The following is an 18,387-nucleotide window of genomic DNA, read 5'->3' as shown; positions in this document are numbered from 1 at the left end:
CCCCCTTTCCCTTTGGGGGCAGTCGTGGCCTACTGGTTAGGGCTTCGGACTTGTAACCGGAGGGAGCCGGTTCGAACCCCGACCAGTAGGCATGGCTGAAGTGCCCTTGAGCAAGGCACCTAACCCCTCACTGCTCCCCGAGTGCCGCTGTTGTTGCAGGCAGCTCACTGCGCCGGGATTAGTGTGTGCTTCACCTCACTGCGTGTTCACTGTGTGCTGAGTGTTTTCACTAATTCACGGATTGGGATAAATGCAGAGACCAAATTTCCCTCACGGGATCAAAAGAGTATATATACTTATATACTAATGCTTCCAGTGGCCTCTCTTCTGAATGAGTGTTGGCCGTCCACGCTCACCGCGGCCACTGTGTAGTGGGGATCAGTCGGCCGATCTCTATCAGCTCTGCGGCTTCTCTCCCGTTGAGGCGGTAACTTTAGATATATGTCTTTGACAAGGAGCTGCGGAGATAAGGTGATGTAGGCCAACAGAGGTGGACCAGGGCTATCTGACACACTTTCCTATTATAGTGTGTGGGACAAGCATTCAGCATGGTCACACACACACACACACTCACACACTCTCTTTCTTTCTTTCTTTCTCTCTTCTTTCTTTCTTTTTTTCTTTCTTTCTTCTTCTCTTATGTGTTGTCCTTCTACCCTGTCATTGTAACCTGTTCCCCAGTCTGGAGTGACTATTCTAGAGTTACCGTATTTTCCGGACTATAAGTCGCTCCTGAGTATAAGTCGCATCAGTCAAAAAATGCGTCATGAACAGGAAAAAAACATATATAAGTCGCACCGGACAATAAGTCGCATTTATTTAGAAAAGTATTTCACAAAATCCAAAACCAAAAATAGAGACTATGTAACTGGATTATTGAGGCCAAAAAGATTAATGTTAATGAAGACGAAGGAGTGAAGGCAGGTAAGAGGAGGGCAAGGTAATTGCAAAGCAAAAAATTCACTGAAAGAAAATGCAATGTGGTACACCAAAATGTATTTAAAATGCGGAGAATACAATGCAATCAAGCATTTTGGGCAATGTGGAGTCACAAGCTGGCAGCAGATTAAATGCTCATGAGAGAGAAAAAGATGCAGTTTTAGACGTGACTGAAACAAGCCAGGCGATAGGCCTATAGGCCCGACGGTAATTGTAAAGCAATTTACAAAAGATTCACTGAACAAAAATGCTGATATGATACATGAATATTTAGCTAAAAATGTGGACAATGCAATCAAGCATTTTGGGCGATATGGAGTCACAAGCTGGCAGCAGATTAAATACTCATAATAGAGAAAAAGACTGTTTTAAAAGGACGTGACCGAAGCTGAGGCAAGCCAGGCAATAGGCCTATAGGCCCGATGGTAATTGTAAAGCAATTTACAATAGATTCACTGAACAAAAATGCTGATGTGGTACATGAAAATTTAGCTAAAAATGTGGAGAATGCAATGCAATCAAGCATTTTGGACGATGTGGAGATACAAGCCGGCAGCAGAATAAATGCTTGAGAGAGAAAAAGATGCGTTTTAAAAGGACGTGCAGGCCGAAGCTGCAGCAAGCAGGTGATATTTAGAAATTTATTTCACAAAATCCAAGACTAAGAACAGACCGACTATGTAACTGGACACATTAAGGCCAAAATATTGAGAATTCTACAGGGAATGTTGAAGAAGAAGGAGTGAATAGTGGCAAGAGGCAAGCCGAAGGCTGCTGACAAGGGCCCGACGCTATTGTAAAGCAATTTACAAAAGATTCACTGAACAAAAAATGCTGATGTGGTACATGAAAATTTAGCTAAAATGTGGAGAATGCAATGCAATCAAGCATTTTGGACGATGTGGAGATACAAGCCGGCAGCAGAATAAATGCTTGAGAGAGAAAAAGATGCGTTTTAAAAGGACGTGCAGGCCGAAGCTGCAGCAAGCAGGTGATATTTAGAAATTTATTTCACAAAATCCAAGACTAAGAACAGACAGACTATGTAACTGGACACATTAAGGCCAAAATATTGAGAATTCTACAGGGAATGTTGAAGAAGAAGGAGTGAATAGTGGCAAGAGGCAAGCCGAAGGCTGCTGACAAGGGCCCGACGCTATTGTAAAGCAATTTACAAAAGATTCACTGAACAAAAATGCTGATGTGGTACATGAAAATTTAGCTAAAAATGTGGAGAATGCAATGCAATCAAGCATGTTGGACGATATTTTGGCACAAGCTGGCAACAGAACAAATACTCGCTGGCCACCTCCGAGGGAGCGTGAGAAAAAAAGATGCACATTTAAAACCAGGGTCTAAATTTCAGCGCGGTATTGCAGGGTATTGCGCATAAATTATTACTAAGTATTGAGCATACTAATAAAAGTCCCGCAACTCTAGCCATCATAGTGCGAGAAATTCCCACACATTTTACAACGCTGTCTGACGTTAATATAATAATGGAGCGGCCTGAATGCGGGACTATTGACTGGACGGACCAACTCTGACTTCAATTGAACCCCATACAGAGACACACACACACACGCGCGCGCAGGACCACTTTGGAGGTGCCTCTCTCTCTCCAGTTCATCTCTCTCTCTCTCTCTCTCTCTCTCTCTCTCTCTCTCTCTCTCTCTCTCTCTCTCTCTCTCTCTCTCTCTCTCTCTCTCTCTCTCTCTCAGCAGGATTTGTCACCGCTAAAGTCAAATTATAGCCTAGCCTAGGTGCTTCTACACCAACCGCTATCGTCAGGAAAGGAAAACAAACGTTTAGCGATCAGGAACCGTTTATTTGGACCATGGCTTGTAGGCTATTCGAGTCAGCTATAGGCCTTTATTTCTTGAGTTTTACTGTGAGACATATGCCTATACTTTTCGTTATAGGAGCGGCATACCGGTAGGCTATCAATGGCAATGGTTCATTAAGTTTCATGTATAAAAGAGTGTCGGGATTTCCATCCGCTTATTGCGAGATAAGGCATCCGCTTTCATTCATTAATGGAACGTGTGCTGTGCTGCAAGGGAAACCTTATTCCATATAGCCAAAGAGGTTTAAGATAGACTAAATTTAATTATTTTATAAGTTATGCATGATTTACTTTTTTTTTTAATAAAATTCGTAGGCTGATACCTGGCAGCAACAATTGTGTTTAAATGTAGGTTATTGCTTCAGCCTCTAGCTCAGAAAGGGGCTGCGTGCATGACTGGTAGCTTGAGAGCAACGTGTTGGAGACTCATGGTGTAGGATGATGACTTCATTGGCAACAATATTAAACCAACCAACAATATACATTATTAAGAAGAGCTCTTTTATGAGTTAAATTGAAGCAAAATTATACTGGCTTTTATTTGTCCGAATCTGAGGCCCGGCTATAAATAGAATCCCGCCATAATTTGAGCATTTAAGTATGCATGTGTTTCAGGCATAAGCGCAAGCACTAATCTCTGACTGAAAGTGCACAGAACTTGTGCATTTGAGAGCTCTCTCGGGCTGTAGACGCTAATGTTTCATGTAGGGTTCATGTCAGTTCATATAAATTAACATTTAAAAAACATGTTCAATTATATAATTTTTTTTTCATATATAAGTTAAGACCTGACTATAAGTCGCAGGACCAGCCAAACTATGAAAAAAAGTGCGACTTATAGTCCGGAAAATACGGTAGTTACTTTCAGTCAAAATAATTAAATGCCATTAGCTTGTACTGTCTGCATGGAAAGCCTGTTCCTGTATGTATGCCAACAGCATGCAGATTCTCTCAGAAGACCCATAAACTTTAGACGGCGATCCCACACCTCCGCACTGAGGCCTTTGCTTCCTCCAGCCTGCCCACTTTCCTGAAGCCTTTCCCCCAGTTGACAGCTCAGGCCCTCTGGCCTGCTGAATGGAGCAAGCCCCCCCTGCCCACCTCCCTCCAGGGAACATCTGTGGGGGTAAGCCGTGAGAGGCGCAGCGCAACAATGGGCTGTTTTGTCTGCACTCTCGTGTCCTCATTGGCCAAGAATGCAGCGCGTTACCGTAACAACAGTGTCAGTGTCCGTCTGCGCCGGAGCAGCCCTACATCACAGAGGGGGGGGGTGTGTGTGTGTGTGTGTGTGTGTGTGTGTGTGTGTGTGTGTGTGTGTGTGTGTGTGTGTGTGTGTGTGTGTGTGTGTGTGTGTGTGTGTGTGTGTGTGTGTGTGTGTGTGTGTGTGTGTGTGTGTGTGTGTGTGTGTGTGTGTGTGTGTGTGTGTGTGTGTGTGTGTGTGTGTGTGCGTGCGCGCGCGCGCGAGTGAGCTCAGCCACAGCGGCAGGAGCACAGTGGGAGAGATGTCAGAATCACAGGGGATTCTAGAATGTTCCTCAGGGTTTCGGATTGGTCCTGGGATTCTAGAATGTGTTGGCCTGCTGTTGATTTGTGTGCTTCGGCTGGTGAGCAGAATAGTGCTTAGAATGTACTCATCCATGTATTCTCTTCCTTCACTGTATTGTTTCTCCCCCTCTCTCTCTCACATACACTATATCTCTCCCTTTCCACCTGTGTGTGTGTGTGTTTGCAATCTACTCCTTCATTAGTAATTAGTTGTGAGTGTTTTAATGAGGTGGACTCCAGCCGAGAAGAAAGCACAGCTGAAAGAACAGGGTCACGTCTGAGCCCCCCTCTATTTCTCACACACTCAATCACACCATCAGCAGCCAACATTAGACACACACTACCCATCACATGGGAGGGGATCATGCCTGTAGTACTGTGTGTGTGTGTGTCTGTCTGCACACTCCTCGTTGGGCAATGTTAAAAGGGGATTAAGACAGTATGTGTGCTTGACACATGATCAGTCACTTATGGATCTTGGGGAATGCCACCCGCTGAGACATATTGCAAAACATCAGACACACACACACACACACACACACACACACACAGACACAGACAGACAGACAGACAGACAGACAGACAGACACGGCCCCAAGATGTGTGTGTGTGTGTCAGGCTTTAACCAGCTGTTGAAAGCCCCAGTGTCAGCACTCACAATTGCTGTGTGTGTTTTTAGTTTACAATAGTGTGTGCCTGCATGCTATACATCTATAGACAAATGTGAAAGTCGAAAAAAAGAAAATCTCTCCATTTCTCTCTCCTTTTGCGGTCTGTGTGTCTTCTCTCTGTGTGTGTGTGTGTGTGTGTGTGTGTAGAGGGGATTGTTAGACACACAGTCTGTAATCCTCCTTTGGGGGGCTGGGGGGCGGGAAACCCCTCCACTCCTGTCCCTTTGTCAGACAGACAGATGGTTTGTGTGTATTTGTCATGGACAGGATGAACTCGAGGCAGTCCTGGCATTTCCTTTGGTGTGTGTGTGCTTGCACAGCACAGGTAGAGTGTTTATCAGAGTAGGGTGTGTTGTTGGGGGGTACATGGATATAGGGCGCAGGGTGGAGTGAAATGTTTTGGCAGATTTATGACATTTGGCTGGTGATGTCAGGAACACACACATACTCACACACACACACACTTTGGTGTCCTGAGGTCACGGTGTGTGTATATACACCAAAAAAACTAAAATCTTACCCATTTGTTCACACACACACACACACACACACACACACACACACACACACACACACACACACACACACACAAACACACTCACACTCTCCTACTGGACACAATAAGCAGGAACAGCCCAGCCGTGTCACTGGGCAAGGTGTTTCCTGTAGCCTAGAGTACAGATATGTCACGCCAGACACACCCATACACACTCACACTCACACACACACACACATATGCACACACACACACACACACACAGCTCACCGACAAGAACACACTCTGTTCTGTTCCCTTCCCTCTTTCCTTCCTTCCTTCTTTCCTTCTCTCAGTCTTTCTTTCGCTCTTTTGTTCTCTCTCTCTCAAAGTAACAGGCATGTACAGAGACTCATCCACACACATGCAAATGTTCTACCAAACTGTACACACACACACCATCACCAAGCTGAAGTTAAAGTGCCATTTTTCTAGAGTCTCAATTTGTATCAGCCAATCAACCCCCCCATTGGCCCCGTACTACCAATCATTGGCACCACACCAACCAACCGGAGCACTCAGTGCTGACACTGATGAGACTTAGCTTTTACTTTAGTCAGTCTGCAGTCTCCAAACCGCAAATTCAAGTTTTTTAATGAAATGCTTCATAAAATTTATTTTACTCAGCTGTGAAAACATTTGCTTAGAATGGGTTGAGGGGTGATTTTTTAATTTAGGGCTTGTATGATTCCAGCTACAAATTCATCTTTTATAATATTAGTATTAGAGTATTGATATAATTTGGGCTGTTAATGGGGTCTAACTGAGTGACTAATGTCTGTGATGATTAAATATAAATGTCCTCTTGACATTGAGCATATGGAGCTGCTCATTCAGCCCGTCACTCCAAAGGGATTCTTTCTTTGTTGTGGGGTGCAGAAGTGTGTGTGTGTGTGTGTGTGTGTGTGTGTGTGTGTGTTATACCTCCTCAGATTGAGATCAGTTTGAATTGATGGCTTTTATTGATGGTTTATTAGCTGTATATTTGCATATGTAAATGAAGTATGCAGATATCTGTGTGTGTTTGTGTGTGAGTGTGTCACACACACGTTTCAATTCCCAAATCGCTCCTTACATTGCTGATTGCAATTTAAATTTATGCGGGGGCTGGCAGCAATGCTGCATATCTAACTCATGTATTATAAATTAAGCACTCTATGCCAAAAGTGTGTGTGTGTGTGTGTTTTATTAATGACGCACTGTGTGCTAAGGTGTCGGCCTAACTGGGGTCTGTTGCTCATGAATATTTGATTAAAGGGAGATTGTTTATTTATGAGGGAGTTTTTCTTGCAGCCAAATTGCACAGACGCAGACCCAGCCCTCCAACACACAGGCAGCAGCGCGCAGACAACTAGGGGATGCGGCTTTGCAGGCAGATGTGGCATGCAGACGTGTGTGTGTGTGTGTGTGTGTGTGTGTGTGTGTGCGCGCAATCAAAATCACTCATATGCTCATGATGAATACACACAATTCAGAAATCATTACACATACAGTACACAGACATAAAGACACTAGGAGACACATATATACAGGTGCCAGGTGTGTCTGAAAATATATATACAGGTGCCAGGTGTGTCTGAAAATATAGCGTTCCTACCATAAAGACATGCACAAACTACTCCTAAATAGATAAGCTTGCTGTGCGCAATAGCAATACAGTTTTGTATGCATTTACACGTACCCATTTATACGCAATATATAATGTGTATATTAATCTCTTTCTCTCCTTCTGTCCCTCAGGCCTCCCTTGTCTCAGTGGCCTATGGAAAGGATGAAGAAGTTTAAAAGGCGTTTGTCACTCACGCTGCGCGGGAGCCAGACCATCGACGAGTCGCTGTCCGAACTTGCCGAGCAGATGACCATAGAGGAGAACAGCAGCATGGACAATGGTGTGTGTGTGTGTGTATGTGTGTGGACTGTGGAGTCATAGAAGTTATTTCAATTTGTGTCCACATTTTTCTATATGCTGTTGAGCTTTTTTGCATTGTATTTTTTGCATCATATGTATTTATTTAGTAGATGCTTGTTTATTGTGAATGGGTTGTCATGTATGAGGTTTGTGAATGTGAACATTTGTGTTTCGTGTGTGTGTGTGTGTGTGTGTGTGTGTGTGTGTGTGTGTGTGTGTGTGTGTGTGTGTGTGTGTGTGTGTGTGTGTGTGTGTGTGCGTGTGTGTGTGCGCGCGAGTGTTTCCATGAGGTGTCTGAGCTCATATGCAAACGTGACCACAGTGTCCTGCATGTGGACAGTGCAGCAGTGCAAAGCCTCATGGGAAGTTTGGGAGTTTCAGCGACCAGATCTCCTCTGTGTGCCATAGCAAACTGAAACTCACTAGCAATGCTATCTGTCTTTCTCTCTCTCTCTCTCTCTCTCTCTCTCTCTCTCTCTCTCTCTCTCTCTCTCTCTCTCTCTGGTATGTGTGTATAAACTGGTTTGTGTGTGTAACTCATGTGCTTGCTTGAGTGTAATGTTTTCTTTGTGTGGTGCTGACAATGGTGAGGATAGGTGTACATGTGTATAGTGGTGGTGTCTAATCCCAGGTTTCTGAACTCCGGGATTAGGTTATTTCTCTCTGTCTTTCTCTCTTTTTCTTCTCTCTCTCTGTCTCCTTTCTTTCTTTCTTTCTCTCTCTCTCTCTCTCTCTCTCACCCCAATTATTATTTTTCTTTTTTTCAATTCAGTGTGCTTTATTGGCATAACTGTAAAAGTTACAATATTGCCAAAGCAATGCAATGCTTTAACAATACCACAAAATGAAAATCGCTCTCTTAAGGAAAGGGGACATTGTGCCCAGTATGTGGGTGGGAGAGAGAAGCTACTTTTTCATAACTCCTCTTTACCGATGGTGGCTCTGCAGTGCGTTCCCTGCCTTAAAGGGCTGCAACCGGGCAGATATTACAGTTACAACATCTCGTGGTTGCAGGCTCTCTGCGCCCTGTGGAGGAGGTAGTGAATCTCCCTGGGGCTTTTTCAGTCCACCGTGTCCAAAAAACTGATAACGGACATCCTGGATAACGGTTCGTCTTGGATGAGGCAGAGGCGGAGCATGAGGAGCTCGGTTTTTGGGGGGTTGATTTTTTTTTTTAATACGAGTTTTTTTTACTTCTTGTGTCCTTTTGACTGATAACGTCAAAGTCTTTCTTTATATGTTTTTGTTTGTTTGTTTGTTTGTTTGTTTGTTTGCTTGTTTGTTTATTTATTTATTTATTTTTTCTTCTGTCGTGCTAAAATTCTGGATTCGTTCAAAAAGTCTCAGGCAGAGTCAGTAGTCAATCAGAAATCTGAGAGCTTTATTCACGGTACCGGAGACCTACGCCGTGTCGCTAACAAGCGCAGTCTGCTGCTACAAGAAAAAGGCACACTTCTTATAGAACTTGTCAAAGCTTACATCTCCTTGTGGTATGTCAGATATTCAATGACCACATCACCCATCCCGTCAACATTGTACACAAGGATGTATCCCTTAACAACCGTCATCAGTGACATTTCTCCAAACTTTGACCTAACATACATGAAGGCGCCAACCTCCTTAGTGAAGATGGCAGCTCCATCTCTGGGCCCCCTCTATCTTAACAAACCAGCATTTAGGCCCAATCACTTTGAGAAAGAAAGTCACAAATGCTAAACATCTCTCATCATCCCAATTTCTGTTGACTTATACACCACGTATGAATAACTTACCCACGAACAATGGTAAAAGAGCACTTGAGTAAAATAGGGGGCAGTCGTGGCCTACTGGTTAGGGCTTCGACTTATAACCGGAGGGTTTCCGGTTCGATCCCCGACCAGTAGGCCACAGCTGAAGTGCCCTTGAGCAAGGCACCTAACCCCTCACTGCTCCCCGAGCGCCACTGTAGCAGGCAGATCACTGCTCCAGGTTAGTGTGTGCTTCACCTCACTCTGTGTTCACTGTGTGCTCTGTGTGTTCACTAATTCATGGATTGGATAAATGCAGAGACCAAATTCCTTGTATACGCAAGTATACTTGGCTGAGAAATCTGATTTTTACATTTACAAATATACAGAACCCATATAAGGCCTGCCCCACACACACATATCCTAAAGGTTAAAATTTAGTCCTACACTTTCTTTCTCTCTTATAAAAAAAGGGTGATCTTGTTGCAACATGTCACAAGTGGACATTAGGAGTTCAATGAAATTCATTTTTTTATCGCCCACTGCCACCTCCTCTTATGTGCATGTATGTACACACACACACACACACACACGGTCAGCTGGTGTTTATGTAACACCTGACGGTGTCATAATAACGGGTTGTGTTGGGTGGAGGCATGTGATGTGAGAAGAGAGGAGAGGTGGAGGACCCTGTGAATAAGGGGAGCGGAGCATGGGAGAAAAGTGGAGAGACGCACACAAACAAGCAGAGAAGGAGAGAAAGAGGGAGCGAGTGATAGAGAAAGACGGACAGACGAAAAAAGCAGAAACCCAACTGGACTCTGTGGTCCTCTGAAGACATGAGTGTGTTGGGTAAGGACTGACTCTATTAAGTGCCTGTTGATCAGTATAGATTTCTCTGCTAGGGTTTCTCACATCGGACTGATTTGTTTTCCATACCTCTTTGCCAGGTTATTGTGTGTGTGTATGTGTGTGTGGACAGTGTGGCTTGATTCGTGCGCACAGTGTGGCTTGATTCTCTACATTCTAAATATCCCTGAAGAACTGTACTGACATCATGGACATATCTGCTGGCAGCTGCTGACATTTATACTATACATGTATTTAAGTGTGTGTGTGTGTGTGTGTGTGTGTGTGTGTGTGTGTGTGTGTGTGCGTGCATTTGTACACCAAGTCTCTGGTAGCTGTTGGCTGAGTCCTTATGCTTTGGCAATGGGCCTAATTTGTGTGAGAAACCAATGATTGCATACTTAAGGGACAATCTTGCATCTAAAAGACTTAACTACCTAACTTGATCCTTTAAACACACACACACAACAAATACACACACGCACACTTTCACAAACTACCAGCCCTTTGCTAAATGCAGCATACTCAAATTTCTTTTCTTCTTTCTTTCTTTCTTTCTTTCTTTCTTTGCCTGTGATTTTCTCACTCTCTCACACACATAATTGTGGACTAAATACAGTAGTTGGAAATGGTCTTTTTTGCCACACACACACACACACAGTTATTTTTTTACCTGGGTGTGGAATGTAGAAGTTCTATGTCACCTAAGTAAAGGCTTCTAATTGGCAAGATTGCCTGTCTATTGTTATGTAACACAGAGAGAGAGAAAGAGAGAGAGAAAGTACCATGTACACCAGAGTGTCCTAGTGGTTACTCAGGTTTGGTTAAATCAGGTGCGTAGTCAGTTCTGTGGTCATGCAGAGTGGTGGGAGTGGATGTGATCCTAGAGCAGCAGTACACAAACACACACACACACACACACACACACACACACACACAAACGTTTGCAGAGACAGCAGTAGAAGTGGAGTGTATTACTGCTGTAAAGGGCAATCTAAAAGGCCTGACTCTATATCTATCTCTGGCTTTTCCTAAGGACAGCCTCCATTGTACCGTGGTATTGGAGAGAGATGGATTGTGGGTAGGAGGCAGATAAATACAATGGCTGTTTGTGTGTGATTCTGTTGGCCTAGCAGGTCTTTTTGTGCCAGCATGCAGCGGTCATGAAGCATTCAGGTATAGAGGTGTGTGTGTGTGTGTCTCTGTGTGGTGAGCTATGCAAGTGTGTGTGTGTGTGCGCGAATGAAAGGATGACCCATATACTTGACCTGTGTCTTGGTCTCTGTGTGCGTGGTGTAAAAGGACACGTATTATGTTATGAAAGTATCTATGTTTTTGTACATTGGCATGCGTCACGTGAGCGAACCTGTCATTGTTACCAAGTGACGCGACGCGACAGACCAACAGCAAGTGCCAGATCAAATGAGACAGACCGAGATAGGCTAACTTGCAAATATGGAAGGCTCAACGTTTATACCAAAACATAATAATGTTTGGCTTCACAGATGATGTATCTGACAAGTCAAAGGAGAAATGAACAGCAGTGTGCAAAATAGCGACATAACCACCACCACGTTAGAAACCTAACGTCAAATTTGAGGCATGTTAAAAGTTGGCCTTGAATCTGTTATGCTTTTTAGTTAACGCCATATTAGGTTAAAATGTGTGATGGCAAAGTGAAACATTTTCTTGTCAAAGTTTAATCTTGATATAGCGAAAAATGTTGCCAATGTAACCTAAAGTAAGCGCCTCTCTTTCTCCCTCCCTCTTAAACATGTCCCTGTTCCATACGTTACAGCCTAGTAATAGGCTAACAACAGTAAGTAGGCCAAGCTAACTGCCAGCAATCAGCATGGAAAACTAGCTTATTTCACATGTTAGGCTTATGTATAATAGCATATAGCATTGACGGTCCTAAACCCTCCTAAAACAGTTTTTTTTTTGTATTGGTTTGTCTAGTTAAATGTTTTCCCTATTTATGTACGTTATTTTTGATAGTTTTCATGTTATTCTTAGTCCTTTTTACTGCTTCTAAGTCAGCTGAAACGTCGTTGACGTTTGTCCATTGGAAGCTTGCTATGGCTAGCTTTTGCCCTAGCTGGGCATCGGACATCCTTCCATCCATCCGTGAGCGGTGCTGCACTTCACTGTCTGGTCGAGGGGATCTCTCGGGACAGCTGGACCTGGTCTACTCTGCGGGAGATCTGCCGTGGCCGCCGAGCTGTTGCTGACCTGCGAGCTGCCATGCCAACTGCAGACTAACTGGGCCTCTGACATCCTTCCATCCATCCGTGAACGGTGCACTTCACTGTCTGGTCGAGGGGATCTCTCAGGACAGCTGGACCTGAGCTAGCTACTCAGCGAAAAGATCTGCCGTGGCCGCCGAGCTGTTGCTGACCTCGCGAGCTGCCATGCCAACTGCAGACTAACGTTAGCCTAGCGGTGAGGAGCTGCAGTCTCCGCGGAGTAACAGGCGGTGCGCTGTTAGAAGTCCACCGAGGTTGCAGATCTACACGATCGCCCACTACTTCAGACTGTGCTTCCAGTGATCTCCAGACTGCAGTCTACAAGGCCTAACGTTAACGTGATCTCCAGACTGCCAGTGAATTCACCGGGTTGATCATTTGCTAACGTTAAAGAACTTTGTTGGCATATCGGTTGTGAAGACACTCTGTGCAGTTTTCACGGATCATCATTGCCCTTGGACTTTTTCAGCTGGTTTGGAAATTGGACTAACTTTTCCCTTTTTAAATATATTTTCTTCTTTTTTTTCCACTTTTTATTTATTTGTTTTGTTGTCTGTCTTGTATGTCTTGGTGTCACGGGTACACTGGCGACTACGCCGCTCCATCCAGCATTTTTTGTATTTGTTATTTTTAAAATGTATTTGTCATGTCTTGATGTCATGGGCATGCTGGTGACTACGCCTCTTCATCCGGCATCGTTTGTCTTGTTATGTGTCTTGTTTGTTGGAGCGCTTTGGGTTGCACTATGTGCATGTTAAATGCGCTTTAAAAAATAAAATGAAAATAAATAAACTGACTGTCGCGCTTGTCAAAGTTTGGCAGTGACGTCGGCGGCAGCGTTTGATTGATTGATTGGTTCTTTATATCAGAGCCATATAAAGGTTGAGACTTGCTTGTGACTTGCACATGTGTGACTTACTCCCACCTCTGCCCTCCCCCCCCACACACACACACACACATACATACATACACACACACACACCAACCACCCAAGGGTCTGCCACCGGGGGTCATCGGCATGACTATCATGGGATGCTCCATCAAGTGCGCGCTGAATACTCAGGGCAACGGCAGCACTTTCTCAAGAGTCTTGTTGCCAGGCAACAGAACGTCAGGGGCTTTCACGACACGTGATGAGCAGGAGAGAGGAGGAGGCAGGCAGTGTGGCAGAGGAAGTGGTGATGAAGAGCATGAGTATGATGGTGGTGATGATGATGATGATGATGATAGTGGGGGAGAGGGAGGATGAAGATAATGGTGGGGTGATGGTTATGATGACCTGAGTGAAGACGGTTTTTGTGTCCCTCAATTTACTTTTCTCTCTCTCTCTTTATCTTCTTTTTTTCTGCATCTTCGTCTTCATCATCGGTTTCATCATATTGCTTCTTCTACAGTCTGTCAGGATTCATTTGTATGTGTGTGTGTGAGTGTTATAGAGGAGCAGAGAGAAATGGTGTTCAGTGGCCAGTCGGAATTGTCACTGCAATTGGTGTATGTAACCATGGCGTTGGTCTGTCTGTCTGTCTGTCTGTTGTCTCTCTCTCTCTCTCTCTCTCTGTGTCTGTCTGTCTCTCTCTCACACACACCCTTCCTCTCTTTCTCTTCCTCACTTTTTCTGGCTCGGTTCCACTTTCCACATCTCTCTTTCTCTCCCCTCCATCCTCTCTCTCCCCCTCCCCTCCTCCTTTTCTCTCCCTCCTTTGCTCTCTCTCTTTTACGGCTTTTTTCTTTAATGGCTTTTATCTCTCACTCCTTTCTAAATTGAAAGAAAAACAGCAAGTGATTTCTTCTTTATCTTGCTACTTCTCTCACCCTCTTTCACACTCTTTTACTGTCTCGCTCACTCTTCCTCCTCCTCTCCTCCCCCTCTCACACTCTTTCTCCTTCTGTCTCTATTTCTCTCCATCCCTCTCTCTCCCTCTCTCCCTGAGGGTTGGGTCTTTAGTTTCCGTATGAAACCCTGTAACTAGGAGTCACACCACTTCAAAGGGAAGCTGCCTGCCTGCCTAGTGAAAGGGGAAAAGGGATGTGTTTCCAGTCACAGTTTTTTTTTTTGTGTGTGTGTGTAATGAAGATAGAAAAATATACTGATAGAAAAGACATAGCGGAGAGTGCAGAGTGAATTCATGATCCGTCTTTGAGTATGTGCACAAATCTAAGAGTCTTTCTCTTTCTCTGTGTGTGTTTGTGATCGTATTGTTCCTGCCCATGCAACTATGTGCACAAAGATGATGATTGCAAGACACCACCTGAGGCCAGAGAGCGAGAGAGAGCGAGATTATGAAAGATGAAAGAAAGAGAAGGGTAGAGAACAGCCAGAGTACAGCCCTTTAGCTATTTATGCAACAACGTCAGAGAAGAGGGGGATAGAGAAACAACGAGAGAGAGATGGAGAGAGCGCCAGATGGACTGGCAGCAGTGCGTGTTGGTACAGGTGGGTGTGACAGGTGGAGACCAAACCACACACAAGCACACAATGTCATTTTTGCTGTTGTCATCTTTTCAGCAGTGTATGGGAAGATCAGCTGCTTAGGTTTTTGTGTGTGCTTGTGAGGGGGGGGGAATTGAGTGTGGTGTGGGTGGGGGGGTTGGGTGGTGTGCGTGTGTGTAGGGGTGGGGGATTGGGTTTGGGTGTGAGCATCCACACTCTGTGGAGGTGGGCAGGTGTATTAAAATCCAGACTGCTTATCGTAGGGATGGAAGGTGTGGGAGAATGAATAACGGTTACATTTGTGTGTGTGTGTCTGGGTACAGTAATTGTGTGTTGACATGTACTGTATGAAAGAGTGATGTGTGTGTGTCTGCGTGTCTGCTCATGGTATCACACTTTGAGTTTATCAGACTGGCACAACTTAATTGTATATGTGCATTGTAAAACGTTTAACATAAAATTTACAGCAACTTGCTGGCAGCAAATAACCAGTATGTTGCTGTATTGCATATAAATTCACTCTCTTTCTCTCTCTCTCTCTCTCTCTCTCTGTGTGTGTGCGTGTGTACGTGTGCGTGTGTGTGTGTGCATGCAGAGCCCATCGTGAGGAACGGGCGCCCCCCCTCCTCCCACAGCATGCACTCGTTCCTGCACCAGTACACGGGCTCCTTCAAGAAGCCCCCCCTACGGCGCCCACACAGCGTCATCGGGGGCACCCTCGGGTCTTTCATGGCCATGCCCCGCAACGGCAGCCGCCTCGGTGAGTTACACACACACACACAGCGTCATCGGTGGCACAATTGGTTCCTTCATGGCCATGCTTCGGAACAGCAGCATGTAACACCACACACGCACACTTGGATCCTTCATGGGCAATGGATGCCACTGCAACCATAGAAGCACAGAACCCACAACTCCCTCTGCACGCACGCACGCACGCACACACCCACACACACACAGCCTTATTTGCTCCTAGAGAGGGAACTCAGCCACTTCTCTCTCTCTCTCTCTCTCTCTCTCACTCACTCACTCACTCACTCACTCACTCACTCACTCACTCACACACACACACACACACACACACACACACACACACACACACACACACACACACACACACACACACACACACACACACACACAGTGAATAAGCCCCGTCAGGCCTTTGCTGTCAATGACTGTCATTACTACCACAGCAGACTGGCATGTACTCATCAGTGACGTCAGCAAGTAGACTTCACACGCTTCGCACACGCGCACATACATGCGCGTACACACACCACCACCACCACCACCACCACCAGCCAATTTGGAGCTGTTGTCCTGGGAAACAGCGGGTCTCTCTCACCACACACACACACACAGTGGCACAGTCTAGGAAGTGAGTCAGAGCTGGGAACAGCCTGCTGGGAGGTGAGGGAACAGGAAGAGGGGTGTCGATGTGCCAGTCCTTTCCTGCTGGACTATGACTGCCCTTTCAGACACTCACACACACACACACACACACACACACACACACTATGCATAGATGTTGATACACCTACACGTACTCAGGCGAGCACACACACACACACACACAAACACAACAACACACACACACACACACACAAACACAACAACACACAAACACACCAACACACAAACACACCAACACACACACACACCAACACACACACACACCAACACACACACACCAACACACACACACACCAACACACACACACACATAAACACACATTTGATCACAACCCACAAGTACACACGCGCACACTCATGCGGCAAAACGGACATGCCTGCAATTACAGGCAAGCTACACCAGGCCACACGTAACCGATGTGTTCTGTTCGCACAGCGTCTGCTGCAACAATTAGCTTCCACTACAATCAGTGGATCTGATTATACCAGACGTGATAGCGGCGCATACATTTGAGAACATTAGATCTGAAACTATTTTTACACTCTGCGAATGGAACACTCCGGTCATGTGGCTGATGCAGCTTGTCTGGTACTCACAAGTGTGGTTAATCACTCAATTGTACAGACTCCTTTCTTCCACCAAAGTGTGTGTGTGTGTTTGTGCCTCTTGTGATATAAACATCTTCTTGAATAATGCGAGGAAATCAGGTCAATGATGTACTGACCCTTCTATGACCCCTTAGCACCACAAGTAGATGCATAGGCACGCACACACACAAACACACACACATACACACACACAGACACACACACACACACACACACACACACATAGCTAAATGCACATAACATACACTCTAAAGCATGTAGGCAAAGACATACAAACGCACATGCAAATGCAGTCATGCACACAAAGTCACAAATATATGATGGACACACACACACACACACACACACACACACACACACACACACACACCTGGAAACCCTGGGTAAGGAACTGTGATGAGGCTGATGTGGAAGTGAAGATGACCCACTTCCAGGTTGACCCAGATAAAGTTTAAGTTCATTAGAGTGCTTTTTTAACTTTAACTTTTTAACAGCAGATTGCACTTTAAGTGGAACACTGTCATATTGTGTGTATATGTGTGCGTGCCCGCCCGCGTATGTGTGTGTATCGGTATCTTTCTGCGTGTGTGTGTGTGTGTGTGTGTGTGTGTGTGTGTGTGTGTGTGTGTGTGTGTGTGTGTGTGTGTGTGTGTGTGTGTGTGATGTGTGTGTGTGTGTGTGTGTGTGTGTGCGCGTGCGTGCGTGCATGCAGATGCCTAAGTGTGTGTTTGTGCGTGCGTTAGTGTGTGTGTGTCTATGTGTGCATGTGTCTCTGAGTGCTCTTATCATAGAGCATAGTTCAGGCTGGTTGTTGGTAGGTGGGGAGAATATTCTAGAAGGAGATGGAAAAGAAGGAGAGAGCAAGAGAGGGGAGGGGCAGTGGTGTGGAGAACAGATGAAGGGAAAGACAAAAAGAGAAGCAAAAAAATGGCATGAGTGGGCGGATAAAGAGAGTGTGTGGGAAGCAGAGAGAGAGGGGGGGGGATGAAGGCAGGGTTAGGGAGAGAGAGAAGAGGAGGAAGAGGAGGGAGGGAGAGGGGAAGAGAAGCGAGAGACTCAAAGATGACAGGAGGAGAGAATGAGAGACTGCTAGGTAAGGGGTGTTGACAGAATGATGAGGGGGAAGAGATAAAGAGAGAGACGTGTGTGTGTCTCTGTCTGTCTGTGTGTGTCTGTCTCTGTGTGTGTGTGTGTGTGCGTGTGCGTGTCGCGTGTCGCGTGTCGCGTGTGGTAATGTGTTGGCGTCTTGGCGATGGCAGCGTGTGCCGATGTGTGTATGTGCGTGGATTATGTGTGTGTGTGCTCTATGTGTACATATTGTCTCTGAGGTGCTCTTATCATAGAGCATAGTTCAGGCTTTGTGATTTGTTTTGGTAGGTGGGGAGAATATTCTAGAAAGTGGAAAAAAGAAAGGCTGTGTGGAACTCGTTCATCTGGTCATGGATCAAAAGAAGTGTCATCGGGCTGGAAAGGCAAAATAAGAAATCTGTGGCTCAAGGCATGAAGAAAATCAAAACAATAATAATATCTAATCTAATCATCTGTCTCTGTGGAATGCGATAGTTGGTCTATGCGCGATGTCTCGGTCTCGCGAGGGCGTCGCGGCGATATCACGTGTCACCGATATTAATAATGAAGGCGAGAGGTGGAGAAGCAGGTGTGTG

The 18,387-nt window shown here is 45.3% G+C and overlaps 1 protein-coding gene across 1 annotated transcript in view; it reads left to right on the top strand.

The window, feature by feature from the left end:
• Positions 1–18,387, top strand: part of cdk17 (cyclin-dependent kinase 17) — a 70,799-nt gene that overhangs the window by 27,543 nt on the left and 24,869 nt on the right. Inside the window, exons 2-3 of the mRNA XM_048267861.1 lie at positions 7,277–7,425; positions 15,294–15,458. Of these exons, the coding sequence (XP_048123818.1) occupies positions 7,299–7,425; positions 15,294–15,458 (292 nt within the window). The 5' untranslated portion in view covers positions 7,277–7,298. The remainder of the gene's footprint in view (positions 1–7,276; positions 7,426–15,293; positions 15,459–18,387) is intronic.

This window comes from Alosa alosa, chromosome 17 (assembly GCF_017589495.1).
Source record: "Alosa alosa isolate M-15738 ecotype Scorff River chromosome 17, AALO_Geno_1.1, whole genome shotgun sequence".
In the NCBI taxonomy this organism is placed as follows: Eukaryota; Metazoa; Chordata; class Actinopteri; order Clupeiformes; family Clupeidae; genus Alosa; species Alosa alosa.
This window is presented reverse-complemented; position numbering and strand designations above follow the sequence as displayed.